The following is a 17,993-nucleotide window of genomic DNA, read 5'->3' as shown; positions in this document are numbered from 1 at the left end:
CATAAAAGAACTAAAAAAGAGCCTCTGTGGCTTAACAACCATGTAAAAGAAGCTGTGAGAGATAAAAAGGCACCTTTTAAAAAGTGGAAGTCAAATTCTAGTGAGGTGAATAGAAAGGAGCATAAACACTGCCAAATTAAGTGTAAAAATGTAATAAGAAAAGCCAAAAAGGAGTTTGAAGAACAGCTAGCCAAAAACTCAAAAGGTAATAACAAAATGTTTTTTAAGTACATCAGAAGCAGGAAGCTGGATAAACAATCAGTGGGACCCCTGGACGATTAAGATACAAAAGGAGCACTTAAAACGATAAAGTCATTGTGGAGAAATTAAATGAATTCTTTGCTTCAGTCTTCACACCTGAGGATGTTAGAGAGGTTCCCAAACCTGAGCCGTCCTTTGTAGGTGACAAATCTGAGGAATTGTCACAGATTGAAGTGTCACTAGAGGAGGTTTTGGAATTAATTGATAAACTTAACAGTAACAAGCCAGATGGCATTCACCCAAGAATTTTGAAAGAACTCAAATGTGAAATTGCGGCACTATTAACTATGGTTTGTAACCTGTCCTTTAAATCAGCTTCTGTACCCAATGACTGGAAGATAGCTAATGTAACACCAATATTTAAAAAGGGCTCTAGCAGTGATCCCAGCAATTACAAACTGGTAATTCTAATGTCAGTACCAGGAAAATTAGTTGACACAATAGTAAAGAATAAAATTGTCAGACACATAGAAGAACATAAATTGTTGGGTAAAAGTCAACATGGTTTCTGTAAAGGGAAATCACGTCTTACTAATCTATTAGAGTTCTTTGAAGAGTCAACAAACTTGTGGACAAGGGGGATCCAGTGGACATAGTGTACTTAGATTTCCAGAAAGCCTTTGACAAGGTCCCTCACAAAATGCACTTTCATAAATTAAGTTGTCATGGGATAAGAGGGAAGATCCTTTCGTGGATTGAGAACTGGTTAAAAGACAGGGAACAAAGAGGTAGGAATAAATGGTAAATTTTCAAAATGGAGAGGGGTAACTAGTGTTGTTCCCCAAGGGTCAGTCCTAGGACCAGTCCTATTCAACTTATTCATAAATGATCTGGAGCAGCGTTTCCCAAACTGTGTTCTGCGAAACACTGGTGTGCCGCACGATGTGAATAGGTGTTCTGTGAAAGAATCATAATTTTAAAAAGGGTCTTTAAATTTTTTTTAATTTTCAATTTGGCATATTTGAAGCATAGTTTACAACACTTTTTGAATGACTATAATTTAATATAAAACTCTTTTTCCAGTTATTGATAGATCTTGTATTGAATATCATGGTGTAAATTGAACGCAGCACACAAGCATATTGATGTCTACCCCTTTCGGGCATGTTTCAGTTAGTGACGTCGTACCCCGTCCGCTCCAGTGTGCGCGAACTGCAGTGGTATGCACACACCATTCTCTTTACGCCATGTTGAATATAACATATTCACTCAACACGTTCAAACCTCTGGGTCTTTACCGTCTGTGCAATAAGCACAACTAAACTAGCTTCGCTCAAAACAATATAAATATTCGTGACAAACAAAATTTGACAAAAATCAGTATTTCTAAATATTTTTACTAAACCTAATCACCATGGATTTGTGGCTAAAAGAAGGAACTTTGAAACGAAAAGCAAGTTCTTCTGGTACTCCAACTGTGGCCGAAATAAACAAACAAAATATTGTGACGCTTCAAAGTGAGGATGAACAATCGCAGTCTTTTGTTGCCAAAAAATCTGTTAGTACTAGTGAGTTATCCAAGGTGAAATAATTTCCACTGAAGTATATCAAAAAACAAGAAGAAGCAGGTGTTAAAAGACCGAAATGAAAGTATGATGAAAGTTATTTGTCTTTCGGTTTTACGTGTGTTGGAAATAAAGATGCTCCTGATGCGCAGTGCGTCGTGTGCAACAAAATACTAGTTCATTGGCTCCTGCTAAACTTCGTAGGCATTTGGAAACCAAGCATGCTGAATACAAAGACAAAGGTATACGTTTTTTCAAGAGGCAGCATGACTTACTTGGAAATTGTAAACTTTCAATGATTAAAATTGCTAAAACAGACAACGAAAGTGCAACAGAGACATCTTATTGGGTAAGTTAACGTATAGCGCTTGCCGGAGAAGCTCACACTATTGTAGAAATGCTTATCAAGCCTTGCGCAAAAGATATTGTAACGTGCATGTTGAGTGAGCAGTCTGGTAAAAAAAATTGATGCTGTATAGTTGTCGAATAATACTGTTGCACGCCATATTAAAGATCTTGCCGATGACATAGAAGAAGAGCTAGTTTGCTGACTGAAAATTTCCCATGAGTATTCATTGCAGCTAGTTGAGTCCACTGACGTTTCAGGACTTGCTGTGCTACTAGTATTTGTCCAATATAGATTTAATAATATTATTGAAGAGGACCTGCTCTTATGTGAATCTCTGCAAAGCAACACGACTGGAGAAGAAATATTCAACTGCATCAACAATTTTATCAGAAAGCATGAAATTAGTTGGGGAAAATGTATTGATGTATATACTGACGGTGCTCGGGCAATGATTGGGAAGATGAAGGTAGCTGTAAAGCGAATCATAAGTGTGGCACCAGAAAGCACTAAGAGCCATTGTGTTCTACACAGACAAGCACTTGCAGTTAAAAAAATACCAGCATATCTGAAAATTGTGCTCAATGAAGCAGTACAAATTATCAATTTTGTCAAATCTCAACCACTTCAATCCAGGTTATTTAAAATTTTGTGCAAGGAAATGGGTAGTCAGCACAAAATGTTTCTTTTACATATGGAAGTGAGGTGGCTATCCAGAGGAAAAGTGCTTGTGAGGTTTTCTGAGCCAAATAGTGAGCTACTGGTATTCTTCACTTCAGATAATTCAGGATGAAAATTTAATGACTGTATGACAAATTCCTCATGGCTAATGAGACTTGCGTATCTTGCAGATATTTTTGCAAAATTAAATTAAATTAATCTTTCGCTGCAAGGAAAGAATGTGACCATTTTTACTAGAATGGATAAAATTTCATCGTTAAGAAAGAAACTGGAATTCTGGGCATCTTCTGTAGAACAGAATAACTTTGACTGCTTCCCTACAGTACATGAATTTCTGACTGAAATAAATTCTACAGTCCATGAAGAAGTTTCCAGCACCATTTTACAGCACTTACATGACTTGCAGGCCTCTTTATTAGAATATTTTCTCCAACTACTGATGATAATGCTTGGGTTCGAAATCCGTTTGTAATTACAGCCAAACCAGTCGGCTTTACTGCGCATGATTATGAAAGCCTAATTGACTTAATTTCTGACTCTGATTTGAATCAAAAGTTTAAGGAACTTCTGCTGAATAATTTTTGGAGCAGCCGAATCGAAGAGTACCCTAATGTGGCTAAACATGCAGTTCGAGTGCTCCTTCCTTTTGCTACAACTTATTTGTGTGAGACAGGATTTTCGTATTATACTGCAACAAAAACCCAATATAGGAATAGGCTTGATGCTGCGCCTGACATGAGGATTCAACTTTCCAGCATTATTCCTAATATTAAGCGAATTTGTGATAGAAAAACGCAGAAACACCAATCCCAATAAATCCAAATTTGGGAATCCTGTTGTAGATGGGTCACCAGCCTGTTCACTGCCATTGTGGTTATATCTCTCCGTGGTGGGCAGTGTCCAAAAACTTCTGGGGGCCCATTAGCATGAGGCTTCCCAATGCTGCTACATGATGGAGCTGAGCCAAATGGTGGGAAACTCCTGGGAAATGTCCCTAGTGTAGACAGGGTCTCTCTGGGTGGTTAGTAGAACTATTCCTTGGTTATACTACACTCACCCATCAACCAACCCTACCCCACAAAGATCTTCCCCAAGCTGGTCTGTCCAATGTTATTGGCACAAGTCAATCAGTGACGTTAGCGTCTTCCTAGGAACAGAAGAATGGTGAATTGGTGGGTTCTTTACTGTCACTCATGTAACCACAGTGAAGGTATTGTTTATATATGTTGTTGCAGCAGTGTGCGATGACAGTGTAATGACCAAGTAGGATTTTGTGGGAAGGACCGTAGAGCCATCATTGCACCCCTTCTATAGTTAATAAACCTGTGTTTGGTGTGTGAACTCAGTCTAGTCTGAGTAGCTCAGAAAACCTTGAACTTGCCTGCATTTAGCCCTATCTAGTTCTGTAGCAGTTGGTGTGCTCCTGCTGTTCATTTCAGCGCAAAGCCAGGACTGCGCAGACTGTCCCAAGAAAGCAATTAATCTATTTGCCTTTTGCTGTGACAGCTTAGTGCATCCCTGCAATATGGTCACCCGTGGCTTGTGCTGCTCGCAGGGAGAAGTACTATTTTACACTGAAAACAAGTCCCTGCGCTGCTCTTGGGGAAAGGGCTGCCTGGACGTTATAAATACTAACTTCCCTTCACCCCTTCATGCCTGTTCAGTTGGGGTCTGGCACTCCTGAGCTGGAGAGTAAATCAGAGACATACAAGTGATGTTAGAACACAACCCATCAAGGGATTCCAAATAGCAGCTTGGAGCAACTGTTCCCCAGCTTAACCAGATTTTAGGCAGAGCAGTGATTTGCTGCAGTTCCTCCTCCAGCACACGAATCACCCTGGGAATCACCCTGTAGCCTTTGTGTGCTGTGATTGATGGGGCTGCCTAAGTTCATCCTGGGCTAGCAGCGTGTTAGTCTCTCCGGGTTCCCTTTGCAGAAGGTTTGGCTGGAGCCAGTATATGCAATTTGTGTAAATCCTAGCCATGATTTTCAAATGTTGGTGCCTAAATTTAGGCTTCTGTGCCCAGAGTTAGGCACCTAAATGAAAGATCTAATTTCTTCAAATATACTGAGTACCCAGCTGTTCTCAGGGGAGTTGATGGGACTGCTTGGTATGTGGCCTTTGGGGAATTAAGTCACCTGTTTAGGTACCTTAAATATGGACTTAGCAGCCTAACCTTAGGCATCTGTGTTAAAAGTCTGTCCCAGGGAATGTCTCCCTGGCTTCCTCCTTGTGTCCTGTAAAGCTGCTAAAGCCTTGTCTGTCTGTCTGTCTGTGTCTGTCTCTTTAGAATGACTCCTGGGGGAAGCAGTATTCCTATGCACTGTTCAAGGCAATGAGTCACATGCTCTGCATTGGCTATGGGCAGCAGGCTCCCGTTGGTATGTCAGATGTGTGGCTCACTATGCTGAGCATGATCGTTGGTGCCACCTGCTATGCCATGTTCATCGGCCATGCCACAGCCCTCATCCAGTCTCTGGACTCCTCACGGCGGCAGTACCAGGAGAAGGTAAGGACCCTGCTTTGCCACAATTAGATTAGAGCTGAGGTGTCACCAATTTATGGATGGTTGGTGTCTTTTCATTCACTTAAAGAAAACCCCACTGGCCCCTGGGAAGAAATCAGCATAACAGCCTCAGGAGGCTGACTGCGGGGAGGCTGGCCAACCCATGACTCCACTCTCTTTCTAAAGGGACGCTATCAACTTCAGTGGCAGCTAAAATTTTCACCCACTTTGTCTCTTTCAGGTTTAGTTTCAAAGCCCATGTCAATCTTCCAGCGAGCACGGCTGTTTTTTAGCCAGGCCTTTCTTTAAAAGTATAAATTCCAACCACTCCAGCGCTTGTGAGCAACCCTGTGCTACCATATTGCTGCGTGTAGCTCAAAGCACGCACAAGCCAAACAGACAATGAGTAGGCTGTGTAGCTGCCAGATTCACCACAGGGCGATACGGTGGCCAAATGTGATGACTTTACAGTGTCATGCTATTACATTGCACCCTTGTGTGTTAGCTGATGCAAAGTCAAGACAATAAGTCTTGTGGCACAGTTCTGTGATGGAGTTATTTTGTCCCAGCTGATACAAAAGGGCAGGAGTTCTAACTTAATTTGAAGCAGCCAGGCCCTGCATGGTAATGAAGAAGAAAAAGTGCTTGTAGCTGTGGACCTAGAGTATAGGTGCCCAGAAGTGAGGAGTCTACTTAACAACAAGGGAGTTTGGTTACCTCCATACATGGAGACAGGCACTTACCACTGGTCAATAGAGTTCAATCACCTCTGGACAAGGAGGTAGATGGTCAGGGGAGCCAAGGTACCTCCAGAGTGGGAGACAGATGGTCTAATGGTCAGGGTGCTAGGAGTCAGGAGACCTGAGTTTTAATCCAGACTCTGGTACTGATTTGCAGGGTGACATTAGGCAAATGATTTTCCATCTCTATGCCTCAGTTTCCCCATCTACAAATGTGGGGGGTGATTATTCTTTAAATGGGTAAAGCAACATGTTTTTAGGCTTCATAGAAGTGAGTTTTAAGGAGACACTGGAAGGAGATGGAGGGGTAGAATTGTGGGTCTGGTCCAGAAGAAGGTTCCAGCCATAGGAGATCAAAACTGGAAGTGTGAGGAGGAAGAAACAGAAGTGGCTGGCTGTGTAGCTTGCACAGAGAGCAGGGGCAAGGCAGGGAGCAAAAGGGAAGAAAAAAAGAAGTAGGCAGAACCTCATTTGTGGGGAGATCTTGAGCCTGAATTTGATTGAGAAGTTGAGAGGGAGCTAGGAAAGAAACTTGAAGGGAAACTGGGTATGATCAGAGCAGCAGGCAACGTAGATAATTTTGCCACTATATTGTGGGTGGTTTGGAAGGGGGAAAAGAGAGAGTGAGGAATGCAAAAATGAAGGAGCCCGCAGCAGTCACAGTGCAAATTGTTCAAGTGTGTGTAGCGTGTTTATACAAATGTGTTTGAAATGGCAGCGTGTAAGCTAAAGACTGATTTGCAAATTCAGCTGCCTGGACTTGGTAGCAACAGCTCAGTTTGCATCTGTGGGTCTGGGCAGTAGGGTTTGGTCCAGCCAGATTTGAAGTCCAGGATGGAATGTGGCCCATTTGTGTTTGATTCCGATCAATGTGCATAGTCCAGAGCTCTCAAGCACCAAACAGGAAATGAGGACACAGTTTAGCCATGGGGATTGGAGTGGAGGGTGGTTTGGAGGGGTGTAGCATTTAAAGCAGGAATAGAATTTCAGTATGTTGTGAATGAGGGGTTAATCCTGCATGTATCTGAACATCCCCAGGGAAATCTTTATGGCAGAGTCAATGAGCAGTGAGGATATAGCAAAAAATATATTTTGTGTGTGCTGGTTACAGCGTATTCATTTCCCCTGGGTTTCTCTCAGGAGTACAGCCAGAGGGAATCGAGTACATTCAATTTCCTGTTGCAAATGGGGCAAAAGATGGCCTAAAAACAAATATATATTTACTTTCTGCATTCCCGGAACTTGAATAGCCATAATTAAAAATGAGTCTGCTTCATAATTTTCAGCTCCCCAGCTCAATTTAGCTCAGTCCTCCTGGGACAGCATTTTTGCTGGAGCATGTTAGAAGCAGAGAGCTTCAGAGGGTTGATTTGGAGAAGCAGCCATCAGTCTGGGATTTATCCTGAGTTGTTGTAGTTGTTTGTATTCCCGCAGTGCCTAGCAGCCCTAGTTGCGGACCAGGCCCCCACAGTGCTTTGGGCTGTGCCTCATTGGAATCGACGTTCTTGTGCAGTGGTCCCTACTGTTTGGCTGGTTGGGCTGTTTCATGGGTATGATGGTTGTGGCTCTGCGCAGAGTAGCAGACAGAAAGTGTTGGTCTGAGGAATCTTTTATTGTATTCTTGGTTTTAAACAAAACTTTCCCTCAGGAAAAGGTTCAGATTCAAGCTTGCAGTAAAGTTTTAGGCTGGCTTATATTTTAGCCAAGCCAGTTTGCTCTTGCATTAGAAAGGCCAGTTGCACAAACAGGGCTTCGGAGGGCCAGAACTCAGGGCCGGACTCTGCAGTCGTCAGTGGGAGACTTGTCTGAGGAAGGAGTGCATGAGGTGGCCCTACATTCTTCAGTTTGTGATCCGAGCCATTGAATGGTTGGACAGCCTGCTCCAGTTCTAGCTATTGATCGCCCCTTGTGCCCATCCCTCGCTGAATCTGAGCACCACCTGTACGAGAACAAACAGATCCTCACAGTGCTCCATGGGGTGGGGGAGCTGAGACACAGTGAGATTCAGTGACTTGGGCCTGGAATTGAACCCACATCATGGGCGACCAAGCCCTGTGTGTAACTGCAAGTGCGTCCTTGGTCTTGAGCATCTTTCCTTCTTCCCTTGCATTGAGCCTGGCAGGGCATTGGTCCAGCAGTTCCCTGAAGGTACCCCTGGCCTGCTGGTGATCCTGCCCAGATACCTCCAGGTAACTGCTATGCATAGGGAAAGGTCCCACAACAGAGAGATGCTGGGTCATTTGGCATGTGAGCTGGGCTCAATCCTGGGGGGTGCTCCATGCCCTCAACTGCCAGGCTCTTCAGTGGGAATTGCGGGCATTCAGCACCTCAGGGATCCTTTCCCTGCCATTGCAGAAGCCTTTGGCCCTTAGGTACCTTAGTCCTTCCTGTTTGCCACCTGTGGTTCGTACCAATCCAGTCTCCTGAGGGCTGTGATACTTTTGTCTCAGCTTCGTTGTTGGGTTAGTGTGCAGGTGCTGGGTGGTGCTGGTGGCCTGTGATCTCCAGGAGGCCAGACTCGATGGTCTGGTCCAGTGGTTCTTAACCAGGGCTATGTGTCGCCCCTGGGGGTACTTAGAGGTCTTCCAGGGGTACATCAACTCATCTAGATATTTGCCTAGTTTTACAAGAAGCTACATAAAAAGTAGGACTGTCAAGCGATTTAAAAAAAAGTAAATCGCGATTAATCGTGCAATTAAAAAAATTAATCGCGACTAATCACACTGTTAAACAATAATAGAATACCATTTATTTAAATATTTTTGGATGTTTTCTACATTTAGCAAGGTATTTATGTGCCAGATATGCCAAAGATTCATATGTCCCTTCATGCTTCAGCCACCATTCCAGAGGCTATGCAACCATGCTGATGACAGGTTCTGCTCAATAACAATCCAAAGCAGAGCAGACCGATGCATGTTCATTTTCATCATCTGAGTCAGATGTCACCAGCAGAAGGTTGATTTTCTTTTTTGGTGGTTCGAGTTCTGTAGTTTCTGCATTGGAGTGTTGCTCTTTTATGACTTCTGAAACCATACTCCACACCTCTTCCCTCTCAGATTTTGGAAGGCACTTCAGATTCTTAAACCTTGGGTCAAGTGCAGTAGCTATTTTAGAAATCTCACATTGGTACCTTCTGTGCATTTTGTCAAATCTGCAGTGACAGTGTTCGTAAATCAAACAACATGTGCTGGGTCATCATTTGAGACTGCTATAACATGAAATATATGGCAGAATGCAGGTAAAACAGAGCAGGGGACATACAGTTCTCCCCCAAGGAGTTCAGTCACAAATTTAATTAAAGCACTATTTGCTTAACGAACATCAATAGCATGGAAGCATGTCCTCCGGAATGGTGGCTGAAGCACGAAGGGTCATATGAATGTTTAGCTTATCTGGCACATAAATACCTTGCAACGCCAGCTACAAAAGTGCCATGTGAACTCCTGTTCTCACTTTCAGGTGACATTGTAAATAAGAAGCAGGCAGCAATATCTCCCATAAATGTAAACAAACTTGTTTGTCTTAGCGATTGGCTGAACAAGAAGTAGGACTGAGTGGACTTGTAGACTCTAAAGTTTTACATTGTTTCGTTTTTGGGTACAGTTATGTAACAAAAAAAAATCTACATTTGTAAGTTACACTTCCACGATAAGATTGCACTACTGTACTTGTATGAGGTGAATTGAAAAATACTATTTATTTTGTTTATCATTTTTACAGTGCAAATATTTGTAATAAAAAATAATATAAAGTGAGCACTGCACACTGTGTATTCTGTGTTGTAATAGAAATCAATATAGCAGAAAATGTAGAAAAACATTCAAAATATTTAATACATTTCAATTGGTAGTCTATTGTTTAACAGTTCAAATAATCATGATTAATTTTTTTAATCGCAGTTAATTTTTTTGAATTAATCGCGAGTTAGCCTCAATTAATCGACAGCCCTAATAAAAAAGCACTAGCAAAGTCAGTACAAACTAAAATTCCATACAGACAATGACTTGTTTATACTGCTGTAGATACTATGCACTGAAACATAAGTACAATATTTGTATTCCAAATGATTTATTTTATAACTAGGTGGTAAAAATGAGAACATAAGCCATTGTTCAGTAAGTGTGCTGTGACACTTTTGTATTTTTAGGTCTGATTTTGTAAGCAAGTACTTTTTAAGTGAGGTGAAACTTGGGAGCATGCAAGACAAATCAGACTCCAAGTAGTCTGGAAAGGTTGAGAGCCACTGGTCTGGTCCCTTCTGGCCTGGAATGCTGTGGTTCTGTGATGGGCCCTGATCGAGCACTGCTTGTTGTTTCCTGCCTTGCCTTGAAAGGGCTGATTGCCCAGTGACATCCCAGGGAGGGTAGAAAATGGCTGCTCTCAAAGCTGTGCACTTTACACCCAAAGGCGCTTTGCCCTGTAAATGGTGCGATTCAGCCAAGAATCCCCCTGGCATCTTGCTGTGCTAGACCAGACTTGGCGAGGCTTTTCCCCCTTGCCGAATCTGACATTTTACATTGTTTATTCCCCCTTAGCCATGTCACAAACCCATGAATCCCCCTCCCTGCCTATCTACCAGCCCGTCCTCTTCTCCAGGCTCCCTCCAGCTCTGCTTCTTCTGTCTGCACTGGTGATTAAAGGTCTTGTGTAAGAGGAGCTCAGGTGTTGGGCTCCCAGCAGGGCCATGTGCCCAGGTGGAGGGAGGGTGACATGGGCTGTTAGAGGAGGCCAGGCTCAATGACAAATTTGCCACTGTTCATCTCCAGCTGCTCCCACTCTCCTGCTCGCCGCGCCGAGAAGTCCTATTGATTTCTCATTGTCCTAGAGCTCAGCAGGATTAATATTAATGGGAAGTCATTATTCACCCCCCTTGATATACTCTGTAACCTTGAGCCAGCTGGGAGAGCTGAATGTACTGCCTCCGTACTTCTTTGAACAGGACAGAGAGGCTGGGCTCATAAGAACGGCCATACTGGGTCAGACCAAAGGTCCATCTAGCCCAGTGCCCTGTCTTCCAACAGTGACCGATGTCAGGTGCCCCAGAGGGAATGAATAGAACAGGTAATCATCAAGTGATCCATCCCCGTGTTGCCCATTCCCAGCTGCTGGCAAACAGAGGCTAGGGACACCATTCTGCCCATCCTGGCTAATAGCCATTGGTGAACTTATCCTCCATGAACTTATCTAGTTCTTTTTTTAACCTTGTTATAGTCTTGGCCTTCACAACATCCTCTGGCAAGGAGTTCCATAGGTTGACTGTGCATTGTGTGTGGGTTCCCTGGACCCCACTTCTCCCTCTCTCATCCCACCAGGAGACCAGTAGGCACTGGGAGCTAGGTGTGAACTGTAGGGAGGTGTTACTCTCCCTATTATCTCCTGAGATGCAGCCACTGACAAGAACTAGGTCTTGCTGCTGTTAGCCGTGCAGAGTCTAATCTAGCTGAAATTTCTTCCCAGAGTCCCCTCTCCCTTTCCAGATCTCACATGCTCTCTCAAGCTCTCTTCTCCACACCTTCATTGCTCTCCATGCTGCCCATTATAAGGCAGCTGTAAATATATAGTTACACACTGGACCGTTAGGTAAATATTTGCATGTAGCCCCAGACTGGCTTGTCACTGCACCAAAGGGGCAGCGTCCGTTCTTATGCACAGTCACGGGGGACTGTTGGATTGTCTGGGTTTTTTTGAAAGAGGCATTAAAACAGGGGTGGACAAACTTTTTGGCCCGAGGGCCACATCTGGGTGAGGAAATTGCATGCAGGGCCATGAATGTAGGGCTGGGGCAGGGGGTTGGGGTGTGGGAGGGAGTTTGGGGTGTGGGAAGGGGTGCAGTGTGCAGGAAGGGGCTCAGGGCAAGGGGTTGGGGTGCAGGAGGAGTGTGGGGTGTACAAGGCGGCTCAGGGCAGGGGGTTGGGGTGCAGGAGGGGTGCAGGGTGCGGCAGAGGGCTCAGGGCAGGGGGTTGTGGTGCAGGGTGCAGGAGGGGTTCAGGGTGCGGGCTCTGGCCCAGCGCTGCTTACCTGGAGCAGCTCCGGGATGGCAGCAGCACGCAGCGGGGCTAAGGCAGGCTTCCTTCCTGCCCTGGCCCTGCACTGCTCCCGGAAGCGGCCGGCACCACGTCCCTGGGGCTCCTGGGGGAGGGGGGAGCAGAGGGCTCCGCGCGCTGCCATCACCTGTGGGTACCGACCCCGAAGCTCCCATTGGCCGCAGTTCCCCGTTCCCAGCCAATGGCAATCTCGCGGGCTGTAATTTGCCCACTCCTGCATTAAAAAGAGACACGCTTACACTGCAGTATTCAGGGTCTGCTTACCGCTCTCAAACCCCAGCAGAGAGTCCCTGCTTAACCTGCCTTCTTGTGTCTGGGCGTTGGATCTTACATGGTCCTTTCCCAGGGGTCACCAGCCACTTGGAAATGAGTGGGGCTTTCCTGATTTGCACAAATCTGTCCTGTATCCTGTGAATCTAGCCTGGGCTTTTCCAAGCTGAGTGGGACGTGACTGCCAGTTCCCATGATCTCAGGCCTGTTGTTTAGGAGATAGACCTGAACTCATTCTCTGCCTCTCCATGGCATCACAATGGGTCAGTATGAGAAAACACAAACCTCAACTCATGATTTAGTCCCACCAGGAAAAAGTGCCCTGAGTCAAATTAACATGACTGCAGCCCTCTTAAAAGCTCCAGGCCAAACAAAAGTTTGAGAAGAGAGAAGGTGTCTCTAAAACATGTAAGTGGATTTGGGGCTGGGCTGATGGCCCGGGAGACAGAGGTTCTGCACCCAGAAAACTAGCAGAGTAGAAGCAGCACTAGGAGAAACTGCACCAGAGGCAGCACTTCCCAGGTGAGAGGGCAATCCAGGCCATCAAACAGCTGGCATTGGTAATGACAGTTGGCTTTGAGTCACACAGCCTGTGCTCTGAACCCCAGTCACACCACCTCCACCACCATCTGGTTTCAAATAGTTTGTAAGAAACAGGTGACTAGTCTTCCTGAATAGTGCTTTAGAAAGGGGCTCCCAGATGCCCAAACTGGGGCAATAATCCCTTATATCAGCCAGCTCAGGGAGATCCCCAGCATGCAACAGGTGTTGAGGTCTGGGTGCGTCAATCTTATTCAGTAGTTTTCAACCAGGGGTACGTATACCCCTGGGGGTACACAGTGGTCTTTTGGGGGGTACATCAATTCATCTAAATATTTGCCTAGGTTTACAACAGGCTACGTAAAAAGCAACAGCAAAGTCAGTACAAACTAAAATTTCATACAGACAATGACTTGTTTATACTGCTCTATATACTGTACACTGAAATGCAAGTACAATATTTATATTCCAATTGATTTACTTTATAATTATATGGTAAAAATGAGAAAGTCAGATGTTTTTCAGTAATAGTGTGCTGTGACACTTTTGTATTTTTAGATCTGATTTTGTAAGCAAGTAGTTTTAAAGTGAGAAGAAACTTGGGTTGGGGGTACACAAGACAAATCAAACTTCTGAAAGGGGTACAGCAGCCTGGAAAGGCTGAGAGCCACTGATCTTATTGACTTCAGTGTATATGTGGGTGCACCTGAGCCTGTGGGAGGGTGAGTGTACATGTGAAACACTGTGCATGTGCGTGCATGCAGGGGTGGGAAGGTGGGAGTTAACTGCATGTGCAGCACATACCTAGCCAACATGTACAAATCACTGTGGGCCAAACTAATCCATGGCACAACTCCAGTCTTGTCAATGGAATTACACCAGGGATGAACTGGCCAATTGCAGGAAAAGGCTAAGATTTTGACATCTGTTATTCCTGTGAGTGAATCTCTGCAGAGGGTGCATGTTTTGGTCCTGTAGCCATGTGCAGCAACAATCTGGCCTGAGAAGTGTGTTTGTGTGTGTGTCTGCACATGTTCACAGTGAGGAGAACGTTCTTGTCATTAGCAGTTCAGTACATCCCACGTGTGGGGGGACGGGAAGGTTCAAACTTCATTATCAGTTTTCAAATTCATTTCTGCACATGCATGGGAAAATAAATGAGTAACGCTGAGAGCCGAGCCTCCCTGCTGAGCAGTGACCCCGGCGGGAACCGGAGGTGTCTGCTCCGCGGGCGCTGATTGGAATTGCACAGCCCCTTCATTCCCCACCCCCTCCCCTACCCCTCCATTGCGCTTTCCTCCTGCTCACTGCTGCAAAAGGAGCATTTTCTCCATTACCCCGGCCTCTCCAGACCCGCTGGCAATGAATGTCCCATCCAGGGTGAATTGAGTGCGCAGGCTAGGATCTTTGAAGAGCTGTGTCCCAAGGGAAATCCCAGCCCCAGAGCCAGGGCCAGCTCTAGGCACCAGCAAACCAAGTACATGCTTGGGGCAGCACATTTTCAAGGGCGGCATTCTGGCCATTTTTTTTTTCCCTTCAGGCGGCAAAAGCCTAGAGCCGGCCCTGGCACCAGCAGCGCGTTGCACTCTGGGGCTGCTGCAGTTCGCACTGCGGGGGAGCAGCGCCCGCACCTTGTGGCTGGGCCGGGCAGGCTCCGAGCAGGGGAAACTCGGGCTGGGGGCCAACCCGCGGGGCACACAGAGCTGCCTGCAGGTGCCGCAGGGCGGCCGCCCCCCAGCGCCACAGCCGGGGCTGAGCGAAGCGGCCTGAGCCACCCAGTGACTGCGGAAGTGCGGCCAGAAACAGCAGCAGCAGCGGGGCCATAGAGGGCGGGCGCTGCCGCCCGGGGCCCGTGTCCCGCTCTCCGGGGCTCCACTCCCTCTGGGGCTACCCTGCCCTGGATCCTTAGTCCTCTGCCGGGGCGGTCCCCCGGCTCTGCCCTCCTGGGTCCCGGCCGGTCCTGGAGGCAGGAGCCCTGGCTGGAGGGACCCTGGGCTGAGGCGCGGCCCAGGACACCTGCTGCTTATCCTGACCCTGCCAGCGCCTGACCAGCTGGAGGTGAGGGGGGAGTGGGCAGAGTCAGCACTGGTGGGAGGGAGCCCAGGAGGTGTGGGGGGGGGAGGGAAAGAGAGAGCCCAGGGCTGGGGCGGCGGGGGGGCAGGTGGGGGGGGGATGAGAGCCCAGGGCTGGGGTGTGGGGCAGCAAAAATTTTTTTGCTTGGGGCCCAAAAAACCTAGAGCTGGCCCTGCCCAGATCAGTGTCTAATGTGACAGATTGCACTGATCTTGTTTCAAGCGAAAGGTGGGGACTGGAGAAGAGAGGAGTGAGTGGGGAAGGCCAGGAGTGGGAGGGAAGAAGGCTTCCTATGTGCAGAAACCTTCCTTGCTGATTCCCTGAGAAATGTGTCCAGATCTATGATATTATAGCTGTCACATGGAGCCATAACAAGGAGCAATGGGGTAAAATGAGTTTAAAAGTGTTCAGCACCCAAGAGCTTTGAGTGAGCTGTGCAGGGAAGGGGGAATAGACAGGAAACTAGAGTGACCCACCCTGGGAGAAAAAGATCCTTCCCTTCTAATAAACTAGTGTTGCCTTCCAGGGCTTGCTGGGAAAAGCAGATGGGGGGAGGGATAGCTCAGTGATTTGAGCATTGGCCTCCTAAACCCAGGGTTGTGAGTTCAATCCTTGAGGGTGCCACTTAGAGATCTGGGGCAAAATCAGTACGTGGTCCTGCTAGTGAAGGCAGGGGGCTGGACTCAATGACCTTTCAAGGTCCCTTCCAGTTCTAGGAGATAGGATATCTCCATTTATTATTATTATTATTATTACTTGAAGAAGATGAATTGAGATTTAAATCCCCCCAATTTTCTTCAGAGAGATTCAGATAATCCCTAAATGAGTCTTTTTGGGTTGAACATGGGGGTGTCACTAATCTCTGCATATGTCACTGAGCTCCGGGCAAATTCAAGAGCACAAGTGAGGGAACTGAGCAGACGACTGCAGGAGAGAGGCTGGGCAAAATGGGCCTGCCGAAATCAGACCTGGACGCAGCCTTCACCCACAACTCTCACCGCAATCAAAAGAAACAGTGTCTCTCTCTCTAACAGATCCTCTCTGAGGAGTTCTCCGCTCACTCTTCCTGCAGTGCATTTTCATTTTTGGAGTAGCCTCTGCATTTGTGGGTTTTGTCTTGGACCAGAACCTTAGGTGTTTAAATGCTACGTGAATTGTTGAGCATGTGTTAGTCACAGCCCTGCTGATGGCAGGACATACCAGGAAGCTTGAGATCTCCAGTGCAGTTTTCAGGTAAAGTTCAGATAAGGATTGACATTTTGGGGTGCAGAATGGACTCGCTTGGCCTTTTGGCTCTCTCATCACTAGTAAAACTGTAGGCAAGGTGGAGCAGTGAGTTTTTAATGCTCTATTGAATCTGTTGAGAGATGCTGGTTGGGCAGGAGCAGGGAAGGGAGAGCTATGGTTTGAGTCACATAGGGACCTGGCTGATGGGATGGCTCTGGAGACACAGGTCAGGGAGTGCCTGGTCTGTAGAGATCAAAGGCAATTGAACCACAATTTAGATGACACTGAGATGAGGCAATTGTAGGAAAATGGAGTTCAGTCTAATTATCAGAGTTCACCCTGTGAGCAAACCCAGGTGTTTCTGAACTAGCAGTTGGCTGTTGTCTCCAGACAAGAGGCTGTGTGAAAGAGCAGAAGAGCCCTCTGAGCTGCTGGTGGGCTATGGTTGTGATCCCACTTCAGGCTCCACAATCCAGGGAAAATTCCCTCAAATGACAGAACCAGGGCACAGGCTTTGCACAGGCACAGCGATCATGCCCGCAGGCTGGCTGGCCTGCACAGGGTGAGGAGCTCAGCTAGGGAAGGGGGCAACTGTCTAAAGCTAAAATTACAAATGCTATTAACATTCAGAGTTGGCAATGAGAAAACACTCTAACATGAGCACTCTGCTACTCACCCGGTCCCCCAGATGCCCTCTCACCTTCTCAGTGAGGCTGAGACTGGCATTTAGCTTTTCCAGTGAGTTCAAAGGAGCAAGATCAGGCCCTCTTTAATTTTCAGCATCGAGCTGAGCACACAGGGTATAGTTCCTCTCTGACTCAGCACTGAATAGTAGTGGGGACTGAGAACTAGCCAGTGGCACAAGAAGAACACTCACCTTCCTGAGTCAGTCTAGCAGCAGTTTGTATCTGTGGCTACAGCAGGTAATCTCAGCATTGCTAACCCGAATCTCTTAGAGGATCAGCTGCTGTGGGGGCTCCAAGGAAAGACGTAACCAGAGGAGAAAGATCTGGAACCCTGTCCTTCCTAGGACTGTCTCAGAAATGCACTGCTAGTCTGAGGAACCATCTTTAAATTCATGGTCTGATAGCTCGAAGGATCTCAGACATACAAGCACATGCCAGCAGAAAGCTGTGATTTGCATAGCGAAGGTATAAGGCATATGTCCCTAGCTCTGGGAGGTTGAGATATGTTTAAATTCACATAACTCTGATTACCATTTTATTTTTAATCCCACTTCAATACCAGCATGATTTTTAACTATCTCAGCAACTGCTAGACTAGACAATCCATGCATTTCAGCATCTGAAAGCAGCTTGGAACCCTCGCTTTCAAATGCTATAAAGCTACACCTCCTACTACTACTGTCAAACCTGAAGAGGGTGGGGAAAGCAAGAAGGTAATTGGAACTACATGATTTTATGGTGTGTTACCTCTTAACCTGCTTTACTTAGAAACTCTTTGGTAAGACCAGTAAAAGCTTGCCAATCCTGGGCTTGGGCCAGCAATCAGAAAGAAAGGAGCTTGACCCCTGTGCATGCATTTTATTTCTACTAGTCTTCAGTGCGGGCTCCAGCAGGATAGCAGGAGTGCCCTCTGTACTGCATTCTCATTAACGGGAGACAACAATCAGTCACACTCCTCCCAGCAGCTCCTCCTCACATTGGGAGGATCCAGCCTGCTTTCTTTGAATGTTAGTGGACAACTCTCCGCTCCCCAGTTTGTGTGCTCTCTGGTTCGTATTTTCTTCTGCCATTTTATACCATAAGTAACTGGGTAGATGGTCAGTCCTTGG

At 46.3% G+C, this 17,993-nt stretch overlaps 1 protein-coding gene across 1 annotated transcript in view; it reads left to right on the top strand.

Moving 5' to 3' along the window:
• HCN4 (hyperpolarization activated cyclic nucleotide gated potassium channel 4) overlaps nt 1-17,993 on the top strand; it is a 195,715-nt gene that overhangs the window by 120,072 nt on the left and 57,650 nt on the right. The window contains exon 4 of the mRNA XM_054041076.1: nt 5,086-5,304. Within this exon, the coding sequence (XP_053897051.1) occupies nt 5,086-5,304 (219 nt within the window). The remainder of the gene's footprint in view (nt 1-5,085; nt 5,305-17,993) is intronic.

This window comes from Malaclemys terrapin, chromosome 10 (assembly GCF_027887155.1).
Source record: "Malaclemys terrapin pileata isolate rMalTer1 chromosome 10, rMalTer1.hap1, whole genome shotgun sequence".
In the NCBI taxonomy this organism is placed as follows: Eukaryota; Metazoa; Chordata; order Testudines; family Emydidae; genus Malaclemys; species Malaclemys terrapin.
The sequence above is the reverse complement of the archived record's forward strand: the minus strand, read 5'-3'. Positions and strand labels throughout refer to the sequence as shown.